This window comes from Crotalus tigris, unplaced genomic scaffold, assembly GCF_016545835.1.
Source record: "Crotalus tigris isolate CLP2741 ecotype Arizona unplaced genomic scaffold, ASM1654583v1 scf7180000024439.5362192, whole genome shotgun sequence".
Taxonomy (NCBI): domain Eukaryota; kingdom Metazoa; phylum Chordata; class Lepidosauria; order Squamata; family Viperidae; genus Crotalus; species Crotalus tigris.
In genome coordinates, this window is record NW_024100609.1 from 4,407,679 (window position 1) to 4,432,721 (window position 25,043).

Here is a 25,043-nt window from a genome sequence, read left to right on the forward strand (position 1 = left end):
ATTCACATTAGATACCCAAATTATAAGACATGAACAGTTGCAAAAAACTAAAGAAACAAGCAATGTAGTCTACAAAAGAATATTTATTTTGGATGCTTTTCTGTTCTCTATTTACTAATATTTGTTTACTTAACAACAACATATTTAGCTATAGAATAGCAGATGGAAGAATCTGAAAGAAGAGAAAGCATCCGTACTTAATACTTTGCTTTTGTTTGTTAAATTTGGAGATTTGGGTTAGAAGTAGTAGGATCTGCTAATTAAGCCAATCCCTATTAAACCTTATTTAATAAAGGATTATGTCCAATTTTAGACATATTTTCTTCAGGCCCCAGTATCCTCTTTGATCACCTCAGTATATTTTCCTGTCATTTTGTGTAAGTGTAAAAATAGGCTTTACAGAATTGAACTCCTCCACAAAAAATCATTCGCAATGCTACTGCCCCCCCAATCCTGGAAAACAAAGTCCAAGATCCAAAGAAGTGTCATATCCCTATCTACCGTAATCCCTCAACATCTCCCCCCATTTTATATGTTGTCCCCCAGCAAGCAGGACATTGCTTCAGCTTTGCTCTGTGTGAAACTTTCTATCCTCCAACTCAAAAATCACCACATACCAATACACAGTAGCGCTTAAAACTTGGGAACACTTTTGGATTTTTAGTATTTCTGCATAAATATGACCTAAAGAATGATATATTCTCCGCAAAAGTCCTAAAACTAGATAAAGAGAACTCAATTAAACAAATGAATTATACTTGTTCATTTATTTATTGAGGAAAATAATGCAAAACAATATCATGTGCAAAAGTATGTGAACCTCTAGGACAGGCATGTCAAACTCGCGACGTCACAGGACGTCGCGCAACGTATCAGAGCTTTTTCACCATTGCTGGCAATGAGGTGGGCGTGGCTACGGTATGATGAAACCAGCCCGCGGGCCGGCAGTTTGATACCCCTGCTCTAGGATTAACAGTTCATTTGAAGGAGAAATTAGAGCCAGGTGTTTCAATCAATGGGATGATAATCAGATGTGAATGTAGGCAATCCTGCCTTACTTAAAGAATTCTAGGTATTCACTATCACAGGCTGATCATTACAACCCAGGGATATAAAAGGATTTCATGACTAGAACAAAAGAGATTTCTTAGGGCTTCTGAAAAGCAATTTTGATATTCACCAGGCCAGAAAAAGTTACAAAATGGATTTGTAAAGATTTAAGACTCTACCAGTCCACTGCCAGGCAGGCTATGCACAAATAGAGGCAATTAAACACCATTATTACCCCCCAAAGTAGTGGTCAGCCAACCAATTTCATGTCAAAATCAAGGCATGGAATAGTCTGGGTGGCCTCAAAGAACCCCAGAGTAACATCTAAGGAACTAAAGGCCTCTCTTGCGCTGGCCAATGTCAATGTTTGTAAGACCATTACTAGGAGAATACTAAATACCAATAGTGTGCTTGGCAGAGTGTCAAAGAGAATGCCAATACTTTCCAAAAAGAACTCTGCTACCTCTCTGCAGTTTGTGAAAGACCACATGCATAAGCCAGAAAGTTACTGGAAGAATGTGAAGGGAAGAATTTAAAATAGAACACCCCCCTTTTTTTTTCTTGAATGAAAATGCTATCTTTAGCAAAAAGGCAAATCCTGCATTCTAGAGCAAAAATGTTGTGCCATCTGTGAAGCCTAGCACTATCTTGGCTTGGGCCAGCTTTGCTGCCTCTAGACCAGGCTGATTTGCTATTGTTGATAGAATGATGAAATTTTGAATTATACTAGCAAATTCTACAGGAAAATGCCAGGGTACCTGTCTATGAACTGAAGCTATGAGAAAACAGATCATGCAGTAAGACAATGACTTGAAACACACAATTTGCAAGAGCAAATAGCTAAAGCAGAAGAAAGTTAATGTTTTGGAAAGGCCAAACCAAAACCCTCACCTTAATCCTTCAGAAATGTTGAGGAAGGGCCTGAAGTGAGCGGTTCATGTAATGAAGTTCACCAAAACACATGAGGTGAAGCTGTTCTGTAAGAAGGAATGGGCTAAGCTCCCTCCAAGCCAATGCACGTGAATAATCGACAGCTATCAGAATCATTTAGTTGTACCTATTTCTGTCTAAGGGAGGCACACCAGTTATACTGAAAGCAAAAATTTATGTATTTTTGACACACACACAAGTATGTTTCTCTGGTTCGTTTTTCTCAAAGAATAAATGAACAATATAATGTTCTTAATTCAGCTGTTCTCTTCAATTTAGTTTTAGAGCTTGTATGGAGAACAGATTGCATTTTAGGTCAGATTTTTAGGTCATACTGCTCTTTCTGACTTCTCAGTGGCTTTCAATTCCATTGATCATGGTATCTGTTGGGACCAGTTCTGGAATTAAAGGTGGGCAACAAAGTATTATGTCGGTTCTCCTCTTTCATCCAGGGCTGGTTCCAGTTGGTAGATGGGCAAGAAAATCCAGTCCAAAGCCCCAAGTGCATGGGATGTAACAGGGCTGAACATTTTCTCCCCTCCTAACATCCACATGAGGCCACTAGGTAAGGTCATCCAATGGTTTGGTATGAGGTTATCACTAATATGCTTATGATACCCAGCTTCATCTCTCTACCCCAGGCTAGTTGAGTGACATCATGGACACCCTATCCCAATTTCTAGAGGCTGTGAGGGCCTGGATGTGGTGCTACAAGTTTTGACCCAGCCTGGCTCTATTGTTCTATGTTCAAGCAAGGTTGAAGAGCATTCAGAAAATTTAACTGGGGCAGAATGCAGCAGCATGGGCTCCAGTTACTTGGCACATGTAACACCACTACTCCATGAGCGCCATTGGTTGCCAATCTGCTTCTGGGTGCAATTTAAGGTGCTGGTTATCACCTTTAAACCCTTCACAGCTTATTAGGTGGGCCCTCAACTATGCACGGGGACCTGCTTCTTGGTTGTGTTAGTGAATTGTTCTTTTTCAACTGCCTCTCTTTTCAATTTTATAATGTTTTTGTTATTGTTTTTGTTCTATTTTAATTCTGTTTGTCACCCAGATTCGCTTGTTAAGATGGGCAGCCACATAAATTGGATGAGTAAACAAAAAAAAATATTCATGTGAATGTTAAAATAACTTGGATACGTATAAGCTAAAAATTATTGATAACTGTAAGAATGTTACTTTTATTCAATTGATATAATAAGAATTGTATTAGTTTAAATATGAGACAGTAAATGCTAAGGGGAAAAGAGAGGAAATATCTAATGTGGTACTTCAAGATTTCTGTTAAAGATATTTGTATGTTATCGAATTATCGGTTAACCCAGCTGCCATGTTGCTTTTTAAATAAATGTAAAATTAGGAAATTAATAAAAACTTTTTTTAAAAAAAATATATTTATGCAGAGATATTAAAAATTCAAAAGAATTCGCAAACTTTCAAACACCACTGTATATAAAATGTAACAGATGCAACTGCTTTTTGATATTACAGCTTTTAATACAGAAAAGATTCTTCATTTATACTACATATATTTTTAAGGAGTGCGTTTGGTCCATGTCTATACATTTTAACAAACTAAAATTATATTTTTAAGACTTTCTAAATTTTTATAAAGAAAATAAAGTTATACCTGTATTTTTGCTCGAGGTCATCTTTGGTTTGTATTTCATTACGGAGCTGATCTTCTAATTTGTTTATTTTTTCCTGAAACTGTATAAGCTGACAGAAAAAAATCCCCTGATTTTTAGGCATTTATAAGTGACAGAATTTACAGAAAATTAGCACATAAAAATACCTCTATTTATTTGGATTACATCAGAAGTTCCTAAACTGGGATGGCATAAAGAATTTGGGAGTGGTGGTGGTGGTGGGAGTATGTGAAATTTTTACAAAAGGTATAATTGTAGAAAGCAATGCAGTAACTTTCAAATGAAGGCCTAATCCAGGGATAGGCTGATGAGGTGATGGAAATGCTGAAGGTCGGTGGGTGAGTAACATAAACATCAGTGCTGTCAAGATGGTGGAAAGGGTGAGTTGGAGATCAATATGTACATTTACTTAGGCAAAATAAAGGACAGATCTAACATTATTCATCTAGAGGCACGATGTCTCCAAAATACAAAAAAGGCTTAAACATCTGGGAATTCCTGATTTATACTGATTGTTTCTTTACTAGTTATTTGCCAACATGAAAGTAAATTGTTTTTATGATTATATACAAAACATGCTGAACTTGCTGAAATACATATTAATGAATATATATTAACACTTCAATCAAAATCTTACAGATTTGTCTTATCATCGTTCTTAAATTTCCACAAGAGATTATGCTGTTACACTGTTAAATTTGATTTTAACTTTAAAAGCAGCAAAGTTTACAATACGTGTGAAGCCTCTTCCAGATCTCCTAAATTAAAACCAACCTAAATTTGCTGAAAAACTGCATACAGAAACAAGTCCTATGCTATGAAATGTCCATTTATAAAGTTTTTAAAAAAATTCTTAAAAACTGAGATATTTCATGAACAGAGAGAAAGAGAAAATTGTATGTGTGTTTGTATGTCGTGTAGCAATATATACTGATAAAAAAAATCTTCAGAATAATGTGCTTACCTCTTCATCATCCTGTAAAAAATAAAAATCAGATACATGCTTAAGAACAGGATACTTTTCCATCTTTTTTCTAATAACCTATATTGCTTGATTTAAATTATCCTTAAAAATCTACTTATCTAAAGCTTAAATCACATAATGATCAAAACACCTTTTTATTAAACTGGATCATTCACAAGATTCTAGATTTGTGCAATCAATTAACTATTGATGCACACATTTTCCATACATATGAAACAAATGTTTAGCACATTAAAATATGAGTACTTACCTCATTTTTCCTAAATTCATTTTTCTTTGTCCCATTGTTCTTACAAGGTTCAAGTTTCTTACTGAGCTCAGGAAAGTCACTTAGCAACCTGTTCAAAACAGAAGTTTTCAAAAACTCTAGCCACTGTGCCAATCAACTCATTTTAATCAATTTGCTCTAGTCCTAATCCCACTAGAATGTGCTCAGAATGAAGGCATTTATTTAGCGTTAGCTTTTTTAACAGACCCTGGAGCTTTTTGGTTAATGAGCCTAAGACACAGGTCGGCAACCTGCGGCTCCGGAGCCGCATGCGGCTCTTTGAGCCTTCCCCTGTGGCTCCCAGCCTCCTCTGCCTTTGCAGAGAAAGACAGAGACAGAGAGAGGCAATTGCACTTCCCTGCTTCTGTGTGTGTGTGTGTGTGTGTGTGTGTGTGTGTGTGTTTTGTGTGTGTGTGTTTTGTGTGTGTGTGTGTGTATGTGTAAAAGAGAGTGCACTCACAGTGTTCTCCGAGGAGCTGAAAAGCTTTCTGGGCGGAGCTCCTCCCTTTGCTGCGTCTCTGAAGGAAGCAGAAAGCAGGAAGGGCAGGAGAGAGCTAGCTAGCCCAGCTAGGCTGACTCAGGAATTCTGGGAGTTGAAGTCCATGAGTCATAAAAGAGACGAGGTTGCTTGTTGGACAACAGCTTGAAGCTGGCCAGGTGAGCAGCAGATAGGAGGGAGGGGAGAAAGAAAGAGAGAGAGAGAAAGAGAGAGAGAGGGAGGGAGAGAGAGAGAGGAAAGAGAGAGAGAGAGAGAGAGAAAGAAAGAAAGAGAGCGGGGGAAGAGGAGTGGCAGACCAAGGGCAGATAGAGAGGGAGGGAGGGAGAGAGAGAGAGAGAGAGAGACCCTTTAGACATCTAAAATGAAGATAACACTGCATATATCCTTTTTTTACCTGTGTGTGTATGTGTGTGTGTGTGTGTGTGTGTATACACATACATATATACACATACACACACAAACACACACAAACAAACACACACACACCTATAATAAAGGTAAAAAAGGATATATGCAGTGTTATCTTCATTTTAGATATCAAAAGGGTTTTGCGGCTCCCAGTGTTTTGTTTTTGGTGGGAAACGGGTCCAAGTGGCTCTTTAAGTGTTTTGGGTTGCCTACCCCTGGCCTAAGAGCCTAAGAGCTTCTTTTTGGTTAATGAGCCTAAGAGCCTAAGAGCTTCTTAAACCCATTTAAAATAGAAAGCTTCAAAAAAGGTCTATGCAAGTAGACATATTCAGATACAAAATGCAGGTCAGCATAACTGGTTATAAGAGCAATGCCTCTATTCTGTGTGTATTGTATTCTCCTTTCCCTGAAATAGTAGTAATAAATATTTTGGGAATTACAAAAACATAATCCAATGACATACATACATATATACACACACACAAGTAAGATCACTGCTGAAAAACAGATTAATTGGTATGTATAATTTTACATGTATGTTACATACAGGTTCTCTCTAAAGTAAGTAAATCCAATGAAAGGCAGTTGGTTTCCAACAAATGCTTTTGGGACTGGAAAGGTTTCAACATCTCCTTTGTCATCTTCAATATCATCAAAATTGCTGCTATCTATGTCACTACTCAGCTCAGGTACAACTGGTGCAGCAGCTAAAAAAAAGTATTAGAACAAAATTCAATGTTGTGATATTTAAACAGCATTTTTCTTTTGCCATTGACGTTTTAATTTTGTATCATTTTAATTCAATGTGTAATTAACACTATTTTACTTCAGAACAATCAAACAGCAAGGTTGCTTATTTCAAACTGGAACAAAATTTCAATTATTTCAGAACCCCTATTAAACAAATTAATCAATGTTATATATTAAGAATGTTTGACTATACAAAACTGACACAATAGAGGAGTAATTCCAAAAAGAATAATTGTATCTAAGATAAAATATGTAAGAGATTTAAGTTTCATTCAGGCTCCCATAATCTTTCCCCTTCAAAAAGCTTTCAAGTTGAAAGTTGGCTGCTTTATCCCGAAGGTGCTTTTCCAAAAGGCAACTGGAGTTTCTTTACTTTTATCCCAAAGGTGCTTTCCAAAAGGCAACTGGACTTCATTTCAAGAAAGCTACCTTTTGGAAAAGCACCTTTAAATCATCCATGATATGGATGATTGAGAATCTACGTAGACATTTGTTGCTTTAAGAATGAGACACATCACAATAGACTGTGAAAATGAAAAACTTCATAAAGAACCAAATATCTGCATTGTAGATTGTCCCTCTCCCTGAATCACATGGATATTAAGATGGTCTACAATAAATTTTGAAATCTCCTAATTTTTTATTTATGAGTTAGTACATTCCAGGGTCTCCACCTTTATAATCCCCCATCCCATCACTAGTCTCTTCTCCAATCCAACTCTTCTTTAAGCACAGAGAACATGGGAGTATTTATGGGGCTTTTCCTACCTCGTAAAGGGAAGGCCTCTGTGAATGTAATGGAAAAGCCTGCCCTTTCAAATGCATAAGACTGTGAGAAACGAGATTTCCATTAAATGAAATATTTACTTCAAGAAATATGCAAAAAATAACAAAACATTGAAGCTGATTTTAGGAGCATTTTAGCAACTTTCAATCTAGAAACTTTACTTTGGCATTTAGCTGGGAAAAAATGTAAGTAATCATAAACCTTTCACATTTGCAGAAAAGTATATATTTTTTTTAAAAAACTAATGTTTTTACACAGTAAATATCTTACATTTTAAATCCACATTAAACTAGTTTAGACACACACACATGCACACAAAAGGAAAAGGCATTTAAATTTTTTTAAAAGATACTTACTGTCTCGAATGTTATTCCAATCCCACTGGTCATTCTTAAAGAATAGATGAGATTTAATTTCTTCTACTCCACTCCTCCCTAGCCGCACCTCCCTAAACATGGCAATCAAGTCAAATTTTATTATAAGATCTACAATTTTCTATTCTGAAGCAACCTATTCACAGATTTTATTTCAATGCCACAGTTGCCTAAATGCATAAGATAAACAATAATGTTTAACTGTTCATTAACATTAACGTTGGAACCTGAATCCTCCCAGTGCATTTGCTACTAGATTTCTCAATACTCTCATATATACAAGATGAAATAACTGGAATTCTCAATATGCCACGTGTGGAGTAAGACATAATTCCAACTGCACTCAGTAGAAAAGGAATGCTGGAAAAAAGCTCTTTTTAAAAAAAAAAACTCACCCTACAAGTTTGCCAAACCACAGTGCAAATATTTCAACATAAGTGACAGAAGACCTGGCTTCCTAACACAGAAAGTTATTCAAACTTTACTGAAATAAGTATTTCAAAGATCACATCCTTTAAACTCACCCATACACGTATTCATATTTTCCTCAACAATGTATAATGGAATCATTATGTAAGCAGCAAACTCATTTCTTTTTAACATAACATTTTTGTGTTCCTAATTTCACCTAAGGAAATACTTTTCTATCAAAATTAGTCACATAACTAATAATAAGTATTACCTTGGTGACAAATATACATATATACACACACATACACACAAACATATAAACACACACAAACAGGCCTACATCATAGTAGAAAGGAATATAAACTCAAAGTCATTCTCTTTAACACTTCAAAATATTTCGTCGTGTATTTGTTTACTCCTTGCCCTCACATGGGGACAGAAAGTTATACAAAATGAAGGTCTTAAACTGCAGGTTTAAGTACAATAATTGGTTTAAAGTAATATGTGTAATTTCCTCCAATTCATATAGCCCTCAAAAAAATCAAGAAAATCTGGGTCATTAAACTGATTTTGAATATTAATAATAGTTAAGACAGAAGTTGAAGGAAATCAATTTTGTTTACATTACCAATATTTAAACTTGGTCTGAGTGGCCAGGACAAGTAGGAGGCAGCCTCTAGCACCAGAGGTGTCAAACTGCCAGCCTGCGGGCCGGATGCATCAGGGCGAAACCGCATCCATCCCATTGCCAGCAATGGAAAAAAGGTCGTGATACGTCGCGACACGTCATGTGACGTTGCGAGTTTGGCACTCCTGTTCTAGCACAAACAAGTAAGATGTATGTCTGGTGGAAGATTATGGCCAATGGGGGTTCTTTTTTACCTAAAATCTTTCCAAATTCAGTGACATATTTATAAGCTGGCAAACCTGATTGCTATTCTGTATGACTCCTAGGAAAACCTGATAAGTACTTCCTAGGAGTAAAGGACCTTGCCTAACCACGAGGGCTTGATCTCATGGAATTTCTCATAATTAAGCCAAGTTGAAATTACTGCCTGAAATAATGACAAATTTTAAAAATTAAGTTAGATTTTGTCTGCAAATGGAATCTCAAAGGTTGTATTCATAGATTGTATCGGTGAGATCTCCTAAATGCCTGTTTGGACAGAATAGTTTTCAATAACAAATCCACCCTAGTAAGGAAAAACATATGTTTGCAAACCTGTCTGTTAAAAAAGCACAGATGAGGTCCTTTGCCTGCTTTGAAATTTCTACATCTTCTGGGAAATGCAGTGAGTTCTTGTGATCCATTATTTTACTGTATGTTCCTACCAACGAATCAGCATAAAACGGAGTATCTCCTAAAAAGTCAAAATGTACAGACATTATTGTTGTAGTTGAATCTTAAAGATTAACATAGCATTTAAGATGGTAAATTGAGCATCCAGTGCTTAAAGATTCAAAACAAAGACTTGCTGGGTTTTTTTTTTTCCCCAGATTTGAACTGGGCCTCTATAATCTTCTTCCTCTCCTGTCTCTGCCTCTGCCAAGAATAAGTGACGTTAAAGGTTTTTCTTTCCCTTCTCATTTAAAAATTAAGTAGAAAAATGTCTGGAAAGCTCATAGTTTATACAGCTCTTATTTCAACAAATCCAGAATCGAATTATGGTTTACAATCCTGGTTTGTTCAAAACTGTAAGTTGAAATTAAATGTTTTGTTGGTCACATATCACAATGGTAGTTCTCCTTTTTTCCTTCCACCCAAAATACCTCAAATTCCCGTAATGTCCTTTGGAAAAGCAGATCTTGTAGAGGCATTGGAAAAAAAGAGGAAGAGGAAAAAAAGCATTCCATTCTATCAACAGAAACTGCTTCTCTTCATGCAGTGTAGCATTAAGTTCCAAGCTGTATTTCTGAGTCTGGGCATAAGGAGAAATCCTGGTTAGTTTTAGATCAGAAATTGTTTTTGAAACTGACTATTTCAATTGTTCAAGAGAAGAAGGGGGAAGAAACTGCAAGCTCTAGCTTCATGAAAACTGTACAGCCTTAACCCTAAACAAGATTTATCTTTTGCTGAAACTCACATGACAATTGTTTCTAGTATGCATAAATTGTATTTCCCCGTGCTTCAAAACAATGACTCTCACTGTATACAACATTCCTTATATTGGTTTATGTATTTAATTACAGTACCACTACCTTTTATACAAATGTTTAAAGGAAATACGTTACATCATAGACAGAAAAGAGAATTTGTCAAGGTTGAATTGCTAAGATGCCTGCTAACTTCTATCACTCAACTTGCCACAGAAATAGGGAGGAGGAGGGTAGAAAGTGGGAAGTTGGAGTCTAAGAAGCTGAGAATGAAAAACTTGCTATTGTGAATCTTCTATCTCAAAAAGTGCTTAGTGGGAGAGATTGTGCAATTTGTCTATGGGTATCTATAAGAATTTTTAAATAAGCAACAATTGTTTAAAAAATTTCCACCATATCAAAGGCATTTTCCACATCCGGAAAAATCACTGTGAACTTCAGTTTTTCTGAATATATACTTGGAATTACAATTAATAGTCTCATATTACTAGATACTTCTAAAAACAATGACATATAATTAAAGGTAATATCATATATAATGCATGTGACATTCTAAAATCTGAATGGTATTTGGTATAATCGATATAGAACACCAACGAATAAGATAACCATCTGGGCCGAAGGTTCTTATTTACATCGATTTAATGGTGTCAAATATTTCTCAGTGAGATAAAAGGGGCAACTAAGTCATGTACTGTATAATCTTGAGATATAATATATAAAAATGAATTAATTTGGTTCAGGATTAAATGTATCACAATATTATACAATCAAGAATTTAAACAGATTGTTGATTTACTGAGTCAGAACCACCATATATCTTAAACTGGATATCCTACATAGGAAATGTACTTATACTGTTGCAATGGTTTAAATCCGTAATTCATCAATTTTTTTTATCTCATTGTCAATATCTGTTCAGTGAATATTCTGCTTGGATAAAGTTCCTGTTTATCACACATAGATGCTTTTATATCCTAGTGGAAGTCATCTTTCGTGGTGAGCCATGGTTTGTGCAGTATTGCAGGCTACTTCTGCTGATTGCCAGCTGCTAGCAATTCGGCAGTTCGATTCTCACCAGCACAAGATTAACTCAGCCTTCCATCTTTCCAAGGTCGGTAAAACGAGGATCCAGATTATTGGGGGCAGTAGGCTGACTCTGTAAACCACTTAGAGAGGGCTGTAAAGCACTGTGAAGCAGTATATAAGTCTAAGTGCTATTGCTATCTTTCATACAGAATAACAGAGCTGAAAGGGACTTTCAAGGTTTTCTAGTCCAACCCCCTGCAGGAAACCCTATTCCATTTCTAAACCCTATACCAGGGATAGGCAACCTTGACTCTTTTATGACTTGTGGACTTCAACTCCCAGAATTCCTGAGCCAACCATAAAAGAGTCATAAAAGAGCCAAGGTTGCCTACCCCTGCCCTATACAAATTAAAAGTTTCTTTACCTTTTCCACCATTTTAATCTTTTGATTTTTCATGAAGCATAAACTATAATACAATATGTATTTAAAAAATATGCCAGTCAGGATGTAGAATGTCTACTTACTAAAAAAAAACTGTTCAAATTTTTGCAGAAAGTCTATTTGTAGAATGCCTTCACATTTTGGTTGTACCTTTTATAAATCATGGGTTCTTTTATAAAGATAATAAAGAAATACTTAAATACCATCAGTAAAAAAGGGGCAATACTTCCTATAGTAACTCTTAATTTTATTTGGGCACTGTCTGAGCTTGCTATCAAACCTATATTACATATATTAATACATTCATTTAGAATACTAGAAAACAAACTAGCTTAGAATAATTCTAATGTGAAACTTTAAAAAGGTATATAATCTTCTTGCAAAGGATTTAAAAGTTGTGATACATCGTGTCAAATAGTTCATAGATATTCTAGAAGCATCCTTAAAACAGGAGTATTTTCTGAAATGTGTAAATTAAAAAAAAATTAAATCATTATTTAGGATTCATCCTTTTGTATTTTGCCTGCCCTTCTCTTTCCTTATTCAATATGCAAGTTTGAAATATTTAGAAAAAATTAGATTGTAATGAATATTCCAATTGAAAAAGCTCATTTAATAAAATAACCTAATAAAAAGATGCCCAAAACATATATCTAAATTTCATAAATAAAAACTACATCTGAAAAGTTCCTGGTAGTAGAACCATTATAATTATTAAATTATTATTAAAGCACCTCCAGCACTAGTATTTAAAGCAACTTTCTGAAACATTTATTTCTTGCGCCACCATAAATTCTGAGCACATGTTATTCAAAGATACTCCACTCCTAATTTTTGACCAATCACCCCCTAATAATTTTCTTCCTCTTGAGAAAGAATGTGACTTCCTTCTAATTCAAAGGGGCCCACTTGCCATGACAAATGTAGATTATGGAACCACCACTCCCCTTCTATTTTAAGACTAGGTTTTTGGACCAAGTGAAATAGTAATCCTGATAAGTAGCTTCAATTTCAAAATTATGCAATGTTTGCAGAGATCAAAACCTCAGATATACATTTTTCCATCAAATCTGTTATAGGCTGCAAATATAATCTTTACCTAATATAATACATAAAGAAGAAATAGTGTTCTCTCTCTCTCTCTCTCTCTCTCTCTCTCTCTCTCTCTCTGTGTGTGTGTGTGTGTGTGTGTGTGTATTTGTGTGTAATTGCTATATAAACCCTGCAGTCAGATAATCTCGTCCTGAAGATCTTTGTTTTCAAAACATTTGCCATTGCTATGAAAAGTTGTTTTTTTGGAATTTTTAAGCTTGAGTAATTATTTCATTTGACTTTGTAACTAGCCTTTTTGGCTCTATTTTTTAAATCTAAAACATCAAATGTCTGACTTAAAAAGCTCTAATTTCTCCTTTCAATTATTTTAACAAGGATTTTATACGCATAAACTAGTCATTATAAAACTTTATATATAATTGGAAAAGAGCTTTTAACTGGTGAGAAACCTATTTTTGTTTTCTTTCCTTTTGGATTTGGGTTGTAGTCCAAAAAATAAAACTGTTTTGATTTAACTAAGAAATAATTAAAGTTGTAAATTCAGCATGTGGTCATGCCAAGTAGAAGCCCCAATTTTCCATAATATTTAGGGAAGGTCATTTTATAACAATCTAAAAAGCACTACTAAAAACCAGACTCATTTAGGGACCAGTATCATTAGCAGCAAGAGATACAGGCATGTGTGCATGCACACACACTCACAAATAGAGCAAATCTATATTATATATTTGCAGCAATTACATCACCAGAGCATATTAAGTACTATCAAGACAAAAATCTATATAGAAGCAAGGGGAGGGGGGGAACACTACTTACCAACAAGCATTTCAAACAGAAAAACTCCGACAGACCACCAGTCACATTCCCGTCCATAGCATCCATCACCGCCTTGTGATTTTAATACTTCAGGTGATATATAATCTGGTGTTCCAACAGCTGTATCACAACGCACCATGCCAGTCTATTCAACATAAACAATGACAATTAAACAAAATTTAGATATGATAGTTAACACTAAGCACCATGTTGTTGTTGTTTTTTCATTTTAATCATAATATTTTTTTCAAACCACCAATATGCCTTGTGCTTCTTTTTCATGAAGCTTAAGGCCTCAGTATAAAGAAATCTTGTTCAATGAAGTGAAGGAGTTGAACTTAAAGTTAAACAAAGTCAGACAAAGTAAACAAAAGCTGAGAATGTATGCTATGTCCATTTAATGGCTCACAGAATCAACTGGTTTGCAGTAAATTTCAAGAGAGTTTTGGAGCTGCTCCTAAAACAACAGAAAACAATATATAGTCACACCTCAATGTAAAGTAACTTGGTGGCTGAAAACATTCCAGTTATGGAATATAGCCCATATAAACTTATAAAGCAGCATATTTTTCTGATAGCATACCTATTAAATTGTACTACTAGTAATAAACTGTAGTGCAATAAAAGCTGTGAAAAAGAAGTTCCAGGTCCAATTCTTATATCTATTTGTCTGCTCGTTATCTGTGATATTTAACACTAAAAGAGTAACCAGTTATTAGTAGTGATCCACCCTGAAAGAAATATATATTTTGAAGACTGATAATTACAAGTAATGTGCAGCTGTTGCTTTGGACATTATTAAGACACAAGAATTACATAAATCAGATTTGTTCGTTGCTTCCACACTAGAACAATTAAAAACCACATTAATTCATAACTCAGAACTGTGCAAAGCAGCCTGTATCTGCAGCTGTCCTTGAAGAATATTTGGAAGCTTCAGATGGTGCAAAATGTGACATGGGCAGTTACGGTTGCTGGCCATTTAGCACATGTCATACCTCTGCTTTATGAACTGCATTATTACTATTATGCTTCTGGGTACAATTAAAGGAGTGATTGCTCACTTTTAAAACTCCACAAGGCCTGGGGCCAGATTACTTATAGGGCCGTCTCTCCTCAGGGTATCTACTCGTCTGGTATATATAACAGCAGGAGACATGCTCTGGGTCTCCTCTGTGAAAGAATGCCATCGAGAAGAGGGCCTTTTCTGCCATGGTTCCCACTCTTTGGAACACAATCGCTCTTTGAGATCAGAATTGTTCCAATCCTATTGGCTTATGCAAGGCATTAAAACTTTGGCTCTACCATTAAGCCTGGATCTCTAATAGTTTGGGTGCAACCGTTTGTGGTAGTCCTTGATATACAACCACAATGGAGACTGACCATTATGGTCGTATGTCAGAACAGTAGTAAACGGGTCAATCATGTGACCCACCCGATGTTGTGACCTTTTTTGTGGCAGTCGTTAAGCGAACAAAGTTTCGCTATGGCTGCAGTTTTATGTAAATGTGACCATGTTGCCAATATCTGACGTTCGGTCATGTAAGCGGAGAGATGGCCTGACTATTGGTTCTTCAAATATGGGACAAAACTCCCCCTTTTCAGGTTGACTATAGCTCAGGGATTACCTGTACTGATGGTGGGACACTATGAGTTTCTTGGTTTATATTTTTTATTATTTCTTTATTGCTTTTATCCTGTTTTAACTGTCGGGTATCTAGAATCACGTATAAGAGATGGGCAGCCACATATATTTCATAATAAATAAATAATTGCTCAAAAGCTCCAGTCTATCTCCAGCACACAAGATGAACTAACTGGAATACATTTGTTCATAGTTTACACTTTTGAATGTTCAATATTTCTGCATCAATCCAATCTAAAACAAGAACTGCTCTGTACAAATGAAACAGAAGCTAAAGATTGAGAAGTCTGTTCTTTAAATAAAGCAGGACTTCCCATACTCATACCTGATTACAATCCCGACTGAAACACCTGACTCTAATTTCCCCTTCAAATTAAGTGATAACCCTTGATGTTAGAATGGAATGGAACGGTACAGAACAGTGGTGGCGAACCTATGGCATGGGTGCCAGAGGCGGCACTCGGAGCCCTCTCTGTGGGCACACGTGCCGTTGCCCCAGCCTTGCCTTCCCCCGTGACCCCCCTCCTCTCCAGCAGCCCCCTGAAGAGATTCAACCTCGAGCATAGCCCACACGGAGCAGCACAGCCAAGGACACAGCAGCCAGGCAGCATAGACAAGACTCGGCCCTCACACCCCATCATGCAGTTGATGCTGCACGATGCAAGCAGAGAGTGTGGCTACCATAGCGCTGCTGGGCTGCCTGGGCAATCTGCGACGGGCCCTGGAGGTGCTGAGTGGTCCTGTGGGCAGGCGGGGCAGGGGATGGGGCAGCAGAGCGGGGGCGGGTAGGGGGTGGAGGAGGGGCAGGGCCAGTTTTTGGGCACTCGGTCTCTAAAAGGTTTGCCATCACTGGAATAGAATAACAGAGTTGGAAGGGACATTGGAGGTCTTCTAGTCCAACCTCCTGCTCAGGCAGGAAACCCTATACCATTTCAGACAAATGGCTGTCCATTCTCTTCTTAAAAATCTCCAGTGTTGGAGCATTCACAACTTCTAGAGGCAGGTTGTTCCACTGATTAATTGTTCTAACTGTCAGGAAATTTCTTCTTAGTGTTGAGAATCTGGAAGGGACCTTGGAGGTCTTCTAGTCCAGCCCCTTGCTCAAGCAGGAAGACATATACCGTCTCAGACAAGTGACTGTCTAGCCTCTTCTTAAAAATCTGCAGTGATGGAGCACCCATGATTTCTGGGGGTAAGCTGTTCCATTGGTTAATTATCTTCACTGGTGCTTTGGTGAATAACGTGACCCCCTCTTCTTTGTGCCAGCCCCTCGAATACTGGAAAACTGCTATCATGCCTCCTCTATTTCTTCTTTTCTTTAGACTAGCCAAACCCAAGTCCTGCAGCCGTTCTTCGCATGTTTAGAATCTGTGGCATTTTCTCCTCCAGGATCCACCTCTTTCATTAATTTCATTCACCTCTCTGGAGATGAAAAGGCTATAAAGGCTCTGAGCCTCAACACTGAAAAACCCACATGGAGAACCTTTCAGAATGTCAGTTTCCCCAGCGATTTTCTCTTCAGAGCAGAAAATGCTGGCAAATATCATCGTTTTCATGATAATTCGGAAGACTCCTCCGAATCACCCAAGAGATTTAAAAGAAGGAGCTTCCTGAACCATTATGGAATTCGGCCTGCACGCGGGATGGAGCGAGGCAATGAAAAGGTAAATGGATCCATGCGTGGTGGGGTAGTGAGAGAAGATCCAAGCGTTGGTGGGGCTAGTTTGCTGACGCATCTCAGTCCACTGCAGGTTTCCATGTGCCAGTGGGTACCGGACCTGTCAGGGACTCCCCCCAACCCGAGGCATGCATGCAATGGGAAGAGCTTGGATTGCTGTTGTTGAATAAAACAGTCATGTAGGTGCCTCATGTAATGACTGTAACAACTTAGAATCAAAATTCCAGCCTCCATTGTGGTCGTAAGTCAAGGACTACCTGTATTTGCACACATTAGCATCGCCTTACCAGCCATTATTAAATTAGTTAGAGGGAGGCTTATCTGAGAGGAGAGGTAAGATTCTGCATCATTTTACCACACTGTTTAGAAGAGTCTAGTGAAAAACCTGGAAAGAATTATTATGATTATAATCAAAACTTATCATAGCAGCCTTGTATGTATTTAGGGCTCTGCGAAAAGTATTTTAGGAAAATATGAAGCTTTAACAGTTGGCCATGAAAGGGATAGAACAAAAGAATTGTACGGGTCAGACAAAGAAAGGCTCAGGTGACAAGAAGTTGTACCTTTTAAATGAAGCAAGTTTGTTCATTTACACACACACACACACACACACACACACACACACACACACACACACACAGAGCTAGCTTTTCAAAGGAAGAATGAAGTCCAAGTCTAAACAAGTGTCAATTCTGTATGTTTTATTTTTCACCTAGAACTGTATCATGGAACAGCCTACGTAACAGAGTCAAAGGAAATGGTACAATGTATTCTGTTAGAGGCAGAGGGACTGCTTATATTTCTATCAATATGTTAACCATAATTTAGTTCAAAAGTTTAAAATAAGCTTGCAGAAAGAGGATCTTCTCTAATTAGGACTAACCAATTAACTGTCCAATGTACAAGTATCCTTATCTATTATTTTCAACCTGCTTTAGCAGTATTTTTTTTAATAAACCACTAACTGTACTAGTCATGACGTTTTTATGTACTGTACTTAGTTCATTTCAAAATCAGTATAAAAATATTTTTCCTCTGAAATTTTAATGCATGCATACTGTTCTCTGATCTGTGGAATCATAACTTCCTTTACAAGGTCAGTGATAAAGAACTATTAAGTATATAAAATGTTTGACGCGTTTATTGGAGATTAAACAACCTATTACTCACAGGGTCATCATTTGCCTTCAACAATGGCAGAGATTTTAATGTACTAGAAAGGTACTTCAAAAAATTCATGGAAATATTCAGAGGTGCATTTGCCCTGAAAGTAGTCCATGTTAAAATGTTTGTGCAAACAGGAGTTGACCACAGAAAATGTTTTATGGCATTTTCCAATGTGACATTTTATATCATGTTTTATAAAATTTTACTGTGTGAAATGTTTTATTCCACAGGGCTGCTCTACAATGCACAATTTCACCCAACTAAACATTATACACAGAGAACTATGGGAGATTAAAATTTAATGCATTCTCTCATAGGACAGGAAATGTTTTCACAGTTGACAGACATATTTCTGGCAACCTAGATATACACAAAGCCCAAAGGATGGGATTTCTGCTGATTTGGAGGGGGGAGGTGTTCATATTTTTAGATCTATTAAGCCTTTCCAAGTTTGTCTGTTCTTTTTTTTTTTTCCAAAAATGGCATGATTAAATATTTTAATAATTTATAAAAGCAAAAAAAGGGGGGGAAATCCATCCATTATATAAAGTTCCCTGATTGCTTTAGAACAATGATATCTACAAATCAAAACTTACATATTCTACTCTACCATAAAAAGATTTTTTTTAATTCAAAAAAAGACCTATTTGGTTAATTTTAAAATAAACCGAAAAGCCACTAGGGGATGCTAAGGGCTGCTTCTGAGTAGGAAATACATGATAGATACTGCTTTTATTAATACAAGCATTTATGAAAGAGATTTTTAAAATATTGAAATCAGGTCTCTGTATATTTTTCGATATCCTTTCTCAACCTTGTGTTCTTCCACACATACATGTAAGAACCTTGATAAAAAGATCATATCCATTCCACAGGAAGAAATCACGGATTGAAGAGAATTCTGAAAAGCAGAGCAGATAACCACAGAGGAATGAAGACCTAGCAAATACATCTTCGATAATTCCTCTGAGTAAGGAAAGGGCCTGAAATCACCCACAAGTACTTCAGACAGCTGCTCATCCTATGGCAACTGCCCATTTTTGATGAATTTAAGAGCTCTGGAGAAAGGGAATAGCCAACTTGCTCGAACTTCCTTTTCTAATCATCTTTAGCAAATGTTAATTGTTTTTCAGCTATTAGAAAGCTTTGAATGATCTCTGTTATTATTTTAGTGCTAGTTGTTAAAATGTTCGTTACATTATTTTCATATAAGGGCTCAATGAGCTGATAAATTTGGGATTCTGACCTATTAACAAAAAAGAATTTCTCTTATTTACAGGTGAGAGTTTGCTCTATATGAGAAATGTGTTATTGTTGCTTTAATCATCATGAGCAGCAATAACTGTTTCCCTTAAGTCAGTGGCCCCCAATCTTTTGAGTACCAAGGACCGGTTCTGTGGAGAAAAGATTTTCCACGGACCTGAAGAGGCATGGTTTTCCATGCTGCCTCCATCCCACAGATGGGGTTTCGCTTGTTTGTGCATGCTGGTTGCTGGCATGCCATGGCCCAGTGCCAGTCCACAGACCCGGGGATCTTGTTTTAAGTTATTGCTGCCTATAAAATACAACTGGGCATGAGCATGGGGAAATGACGTGTGTATCAATCCTTTTAAAGTGCCCACAGTACACAAACTATTGATGAGATTAAGATATTCTTACTAAATATTTATTTATTTATTTATTTATTTACAAATATTTATATGCCGCCCAATCCCAAAGGACTCAGGGCGGCGTACAAAATAACCCAATACCCAGGTGTTTTGAAGGCAATAGTAAAAATTCTATTTGTAGCTTTAGCTTATAGGAACCATTTGGACCCTTGTAGGCAGTTTTAACTTTATAGGGATTCTCAAATAAACAGAATGCTGCATTTTTTAAATTCTATGACTTAGTATTGGAGAGTAAATAAATATTTTTAAAGGAAAAAAAACATATTCATAATGATTCAATCAAAATACTATTCTAATTCATTAGTGCTACAAAAATTTAGTGACCACTAAAATGCTTTGTATCTTTTTGTGACAGCTAGTACTCTTCCTACATTTTGCAGTCCAAATAGGGTAGTCCTAAATTAACTGGTGAGGGTCCCATGTTAAATGTTCCTAAATGTGGAACTAATAAAATTTAACAGAATATAAAAAGATAGAGAATTTCCACTTCAGCTCCACACTGAATGACATCTTAGCTTTATCATCCTAGCAGCTTCTCTAAACTCACCCTGATTTGTGTTCTTGTAGGAATACATTTAAAAGGCTCACTGCCTGGCCAATTGTATTAATACAACTAAGGAAAGTGGGCAAGAAGAAAAGATGGGGCGGAATGGAAGAAAAAAAGAAAGAGACTACTGATGCCACAAACAATTTAGAAGGCAGAGACTCTACAACTCATCCAAATGCTGGCAAACTATCCATCTGTGTTTTTTTCCCCATGAATAGAAATATATATGTAATATGAATATATTTTTCCACATATATGGAGTGGCAGATATAAACATTTCTATTCTATCAGCTGCCAAATAATTCATCCTCACTACACTCTGAGGTAAGTTTGTATGGGAGAGAATGACTGTCTTCAGTTATCCCCTAATTTTATAGGTGACTAGACATTGCAATCTGCATCACTCTAACACAGACATGTCAAATTCAAGACGTCGCATGACGTATCGGACCTTCCTCCCCATTACCAGCAATGGGGTGGGCGCGATTTCCTGGTGACGCGTCTGGCCCATGGGCTGGCAGTTTGACACCCCTGCATCTAACACATCTAGACTAAGGTGTTAACTACTAGGCCACATTGGCTCTGAATATAATTTTTTAATCACTAGGATTAATCATTTCAAACCATTTCAATGTGTTGGCAATCCTAAACAGAAAACTTGTTCAGTAAGGAGCATAAACTATGGTTTCAAGGGCTATATATAATTTTTTTGTGTATTCTCCCCCTCCTCCTGCTTCCATCTCACTATACTGTAGAACTCCTTACATTTGACAGGTTCCTTCTGAAAATAAGGAAAGCCTAAAAAACAGCTACAGATCAAACAATTCTGAAAGAAACCTAAGTGAGAAGTAGTGTTATGTGCGATCACTGGATCATCACAGAAATACTGCCTCTTCTCAATGTCATTATTCTTTAGGATATTCTGAAAACTAGTAATAAAAGAAAGCAGACTATTTGATAAACCTTTCCTTACAATCAATACTGACAGCATAACACAGTTAGAACTTTACAGCATGGTACACTAGAGCATCCACCTTCCTTAAACAGATTAGGGTTACATCTCTATTACTTTTATTTTTTTACATCTTGTAATCCTGCATTTATTGTTCTTATAAATAACTTAAAGCAGGGAACATGCCTAATACCTCTTTGCTCTTCCTATTCTCCCCACAAAAACAAACCTGGAAGGCGGATTGGCCTGAGAGAGAGAGTGACTGGCCCAAATTCATCATGCTAGTTTTTCATGCCTAAGGCAAAACTATAACTCTCCATCTCCTGGCTTCTTCATCACTAGACCAAACTGGCTCTTTGGTTTTATAAACGTGAACCACAGAATTATGACCTAACTCATCAACTTTATACATCTTCCCATCAACTTCACTTCTCTTTTAATTTTCAAAATAGACGATTACATTATAATACACTTCAAATTTTCCAATCTCTCGAGAGCAGGTGTAAGACTGAATCGATTTGCAGTACAGAATGCTATTCCAAATCAGCAGTTCAATCTCAATTTTACAAAATAAAACAAACAAACAAGCAAATGGAATACTGAGCAAGTACCCTAAACCAATCCCAACATGTGTTAGAGACATACTCAAGAAACAGAAAAGTATAATTTTAATATAAAGAAGTTTAATTTACATACTACACATAGAAGGCAACAGCTGAGAAATAGTTGCTTGGTTGAAGAAACCAAGTTAATTCATGGCAATAGTAAGCACTGAATCACAAATCTTCACAGTAAGTATCTCAACCATTACGCTATGTTCAATATTAACCATGACATAATTAAAATCCTTTCACTAATATTCATATGCTGCTCAATTACAATGAGATTCTTTGGATGGTGCACACTGTTTTTGAAACAGACACAATGACCCAGATACTTACGTCATCCATTTTCATACAAGTACCAAAATCTGCAAGCTTCAGATGTCCGTATTTATCCAAAAGCATATTATCAGGTTTCACATCTCTGTGTATCAAGCCCATGGAATGAATTGCATCAAGAGCAAGGACCACTTCAGCTGTGTAAAATTTGGCCCACTTCTCAGGCACATCATAATTGCTCATGAGATTGACAAGATCACCACCTGGCATGTATTCCATTACCATGTATAGGTATCGGTCATCTTGAAAGGCACTAAAAAGCTGTTTCCAAAAGAAAGAACAATTCTAAAGACTGCCAACGTGTTAAACATTCAGCCAAATACACACACTGAATTTTAAGCTTTTCCCCTTAAGCCTCTAAAAAATCAGTTTTAATAAGGTATGCCCACTGTTATAACATTTTAGGCGTTCCAAAGTAATTTAGTTTAGTTTAGTTCAATGAAATAAAGGTTTTATGTGCCATTAAACATTTCAGTATAGCATTATCAACAAGTTTCTTCCCTCTATGTCAGGGGTGTCAAACTGCAGGCCAGTGGGCCGGACATGTCATGTGGAAGCCGTGCCCACCCCCTTGCCGGCAATGGCAAAACCGGCCCAATATGTTGCACAACGTCACATGACGTCGTGAGTTTGACATGTCTGCTCTATGTAAAGCAATAACTACATCTATCATTGCATAGGGTGGAAGGTGACAGCTATTTAGAGAATTATTACTGCATTTCTCCGAAATTAAGACCTATCCAAAAAATAAGCCCTAGCTTGATTTTTACACATACGCCCAATATAAGCCCTATCCCAAAAATAAGCTCTACTTAAGATCCCACCCATTCCATTGCACCTGGTTGTATGAGGTGGGGCGAGGCACATGGGTAAAAATCAAGTTAGGGGTGGGGATGGGGAGGAGCTGTACCACACAACCTGCGCCCACTTACTTTAGGGACAGTTGCAGCCAGCCTCCCATGCCCCGACCATCAGAGTCCTTCGGAAAGGCCTCTGCAGCCGAGAAGCGAGCTCCGGATTGATATGCACGATGCTCCCGGCCTCCATTTTACTGTCAGAGGCCCTTCCTGAGGGCCTCTAATGGCAAAACAGAGCCCGGGGGCAATGTGTGCGAGCTGCGGTGAGCAGCTGCAGAAGAAGTGGGCCGTTGAGACGAGGCAGATGTTGGGGCGTGGGAGGCCTGGCTACAGCAATCCCAAAGTAAGCGGGTAAGACATCCCCCCAAAATAAGACCTGGTGCCTCTTTTGGAGGCAAAAAAAGTATAAGACTAGGTCTTATTTTCGGGGAATAAGAATCCATATTATAATTATAGCTTTCAGCATTATGTTGTAATACAAGATTCTTATATATAGCAAAAATGTTAGATTTTTGCTTGTCCCAAGCCTTATTTTCTACTTTCCTAAGTAAAAATGTCACTTCCCAATTGACTTTACTTGTCAGAAGGTTACAAAAGACTCAGGACACTGAAACTAATAAATATGAGTCAATTGCCAAACATCTGGATTTTGATCAGATGACCATGGAGATGCTGCAACAGGCCTAAGTGTGAAAAACAGTCATAAATCACTTTGTCAGTGCCACTGTAACTTTGAACAGTCACTAAACGAACTGTTGTAAGTTGAGGACTACCTGCAATGGAAGGACTACCTGCATACAGAAATGTATGCATTTTAAATCAAAGAATTATATAAACAGCATACTACCTATTTATACCAAATTCTAAAGTCATCAGGTATCAAATACTGTCTAAATCTTTCTATTCTCCACCATCCAGTCAGAGCTGATGAAGCTTCTTGGGTGAGAAGCGAAACGTCTTCAAAGAAAAACAAGAAAGTCCAGTTGCCTCGTGAAAAAGCATCTTTGGGATAACTATGACCTGGATGGCTGAGAATCTCCAATAGACATCAGGTATCAAAACATAAAAATTGCTATTTCGCTTATTTATATTTTCCCCATTTATTTACATTTCCCTTCAATTACCATCGAAGTTTGCACACAAGAAATATTCATACCTGGACTACCCATGGACTGTTGGCAAAGGCCATTATATCTCTCTCTTCCCAGAAGAAAGCTGAATCTGACCTTTTGAGCATCTCAAATTTACTTAGCAGCTTCATGGCATAGGCTTTCTGCGTTATTTTATGGCGAACCTGTTAACAAAGTAGTAAGTTATTTTATAGCAGAATTTAAAATACCGAAAGTTGGATATGGAGAATCAATAATAAATACCAAAGAACGGTTATCTAAGCTTATCTGGATGCTGAAAATCAACAGCTTTCAAGAAATAGAATTAAGAGACCAGAAACCTGAAGGGTAGAACTCTTAGAAAGAAAGTATGATTAAATCATCAGCCAAAGGGATTCCACTTTTACAGGAGGATCAGCCATACACACATCACACACACACACACACACACACACCCTATTTCTTTTTAAAAAGCAGTTATTACAAAACAAAATAAATATCCATGATGAACAATCAGCGTTGGTACCATCATCAAGAAGTTAAGGACAGATCTAACATCTAATTGGCACAAAAACGAAAATTGTTTTTGTACCAATTCCTTCCATGCCTCCATAAGATGAAGAAAAGATGAGAGACAAAAAGACATTCTAGAAAAAATCCCATTCTTCAAGCTATTTATTATAAAACCACTGAAATGTTTCACACCTGTCTATATTGTATAACATTTATAATTCCTAAGCACCAATTGGGTTGGCACCATCTTTAGAACAGAAACACTTCTGATGTTAATAGTCAGAATTTGGTTCTTTTCTATGACCAATTAAATTAAAGTCCCAAAACAGCTTCAATACATATGCATCTTTCAGACCCATGATTAAAGCATGTGGTTCATTCTGAAGAATTCTGGCAATAACTGTGTTGTATTT

At 36.9% G+C, this 25,043-nt stretch overlaps 1 protein-coding gene across 4 annotated transcripts in view; it reads right to left on the reverse strand.

Moving 5' to 3' along the window:
- The window catches only part of ROCK2 (Rho associated coiled-coil containing protein kinase 2), a 107,499-nt gene that overhangs the window by 32,117 nt on the left and 50,339 nt on the right, over positions 1-25,043 (reverse strand). For 3 of the 4 annotated variants that reach the window (XM_039331839.1, XM_039331842.1, XM_039331841.1), the window contains exons 4-12: positions 24,165-24,302; positions 22,152-22,412; positions 13,552-13,696; positions 9,340-9,478; positions 7,689-7,780; positions 6,343-6,502; positions 4,871-4,958; positions 4,600-4,611; positions 3,617-3,705 (exon numbers count right to left, since the gene is read on the reverse strand). In XM_039331839.1, coding sequence (XP_039187773.1) covers positions 3,617-3,705; positions 4,600-4,611; positions 4,871-4,958; positions 6,343-6,502; positions 7,689-7,780; positions 9,340-9,478; positions 13,552-13,696; positions 22,152-22,412; positions 24,165-24,302 — 1,124 coding nt within the window. The remainder of the gene's footprint in view (positions 1-3,616; positions 3,706-4,599; positions 4,612-4,870; positions 4,959-6,342; positions 6,503-7,688; positions 7,781-9,339; positions 9,479-13,551; positions 13,697-22,151; positions 22,413-24,164; positions 24,303-25,043) is intronic. The other variant, XM_039331840.1, reaches the window with a different exon arrangement.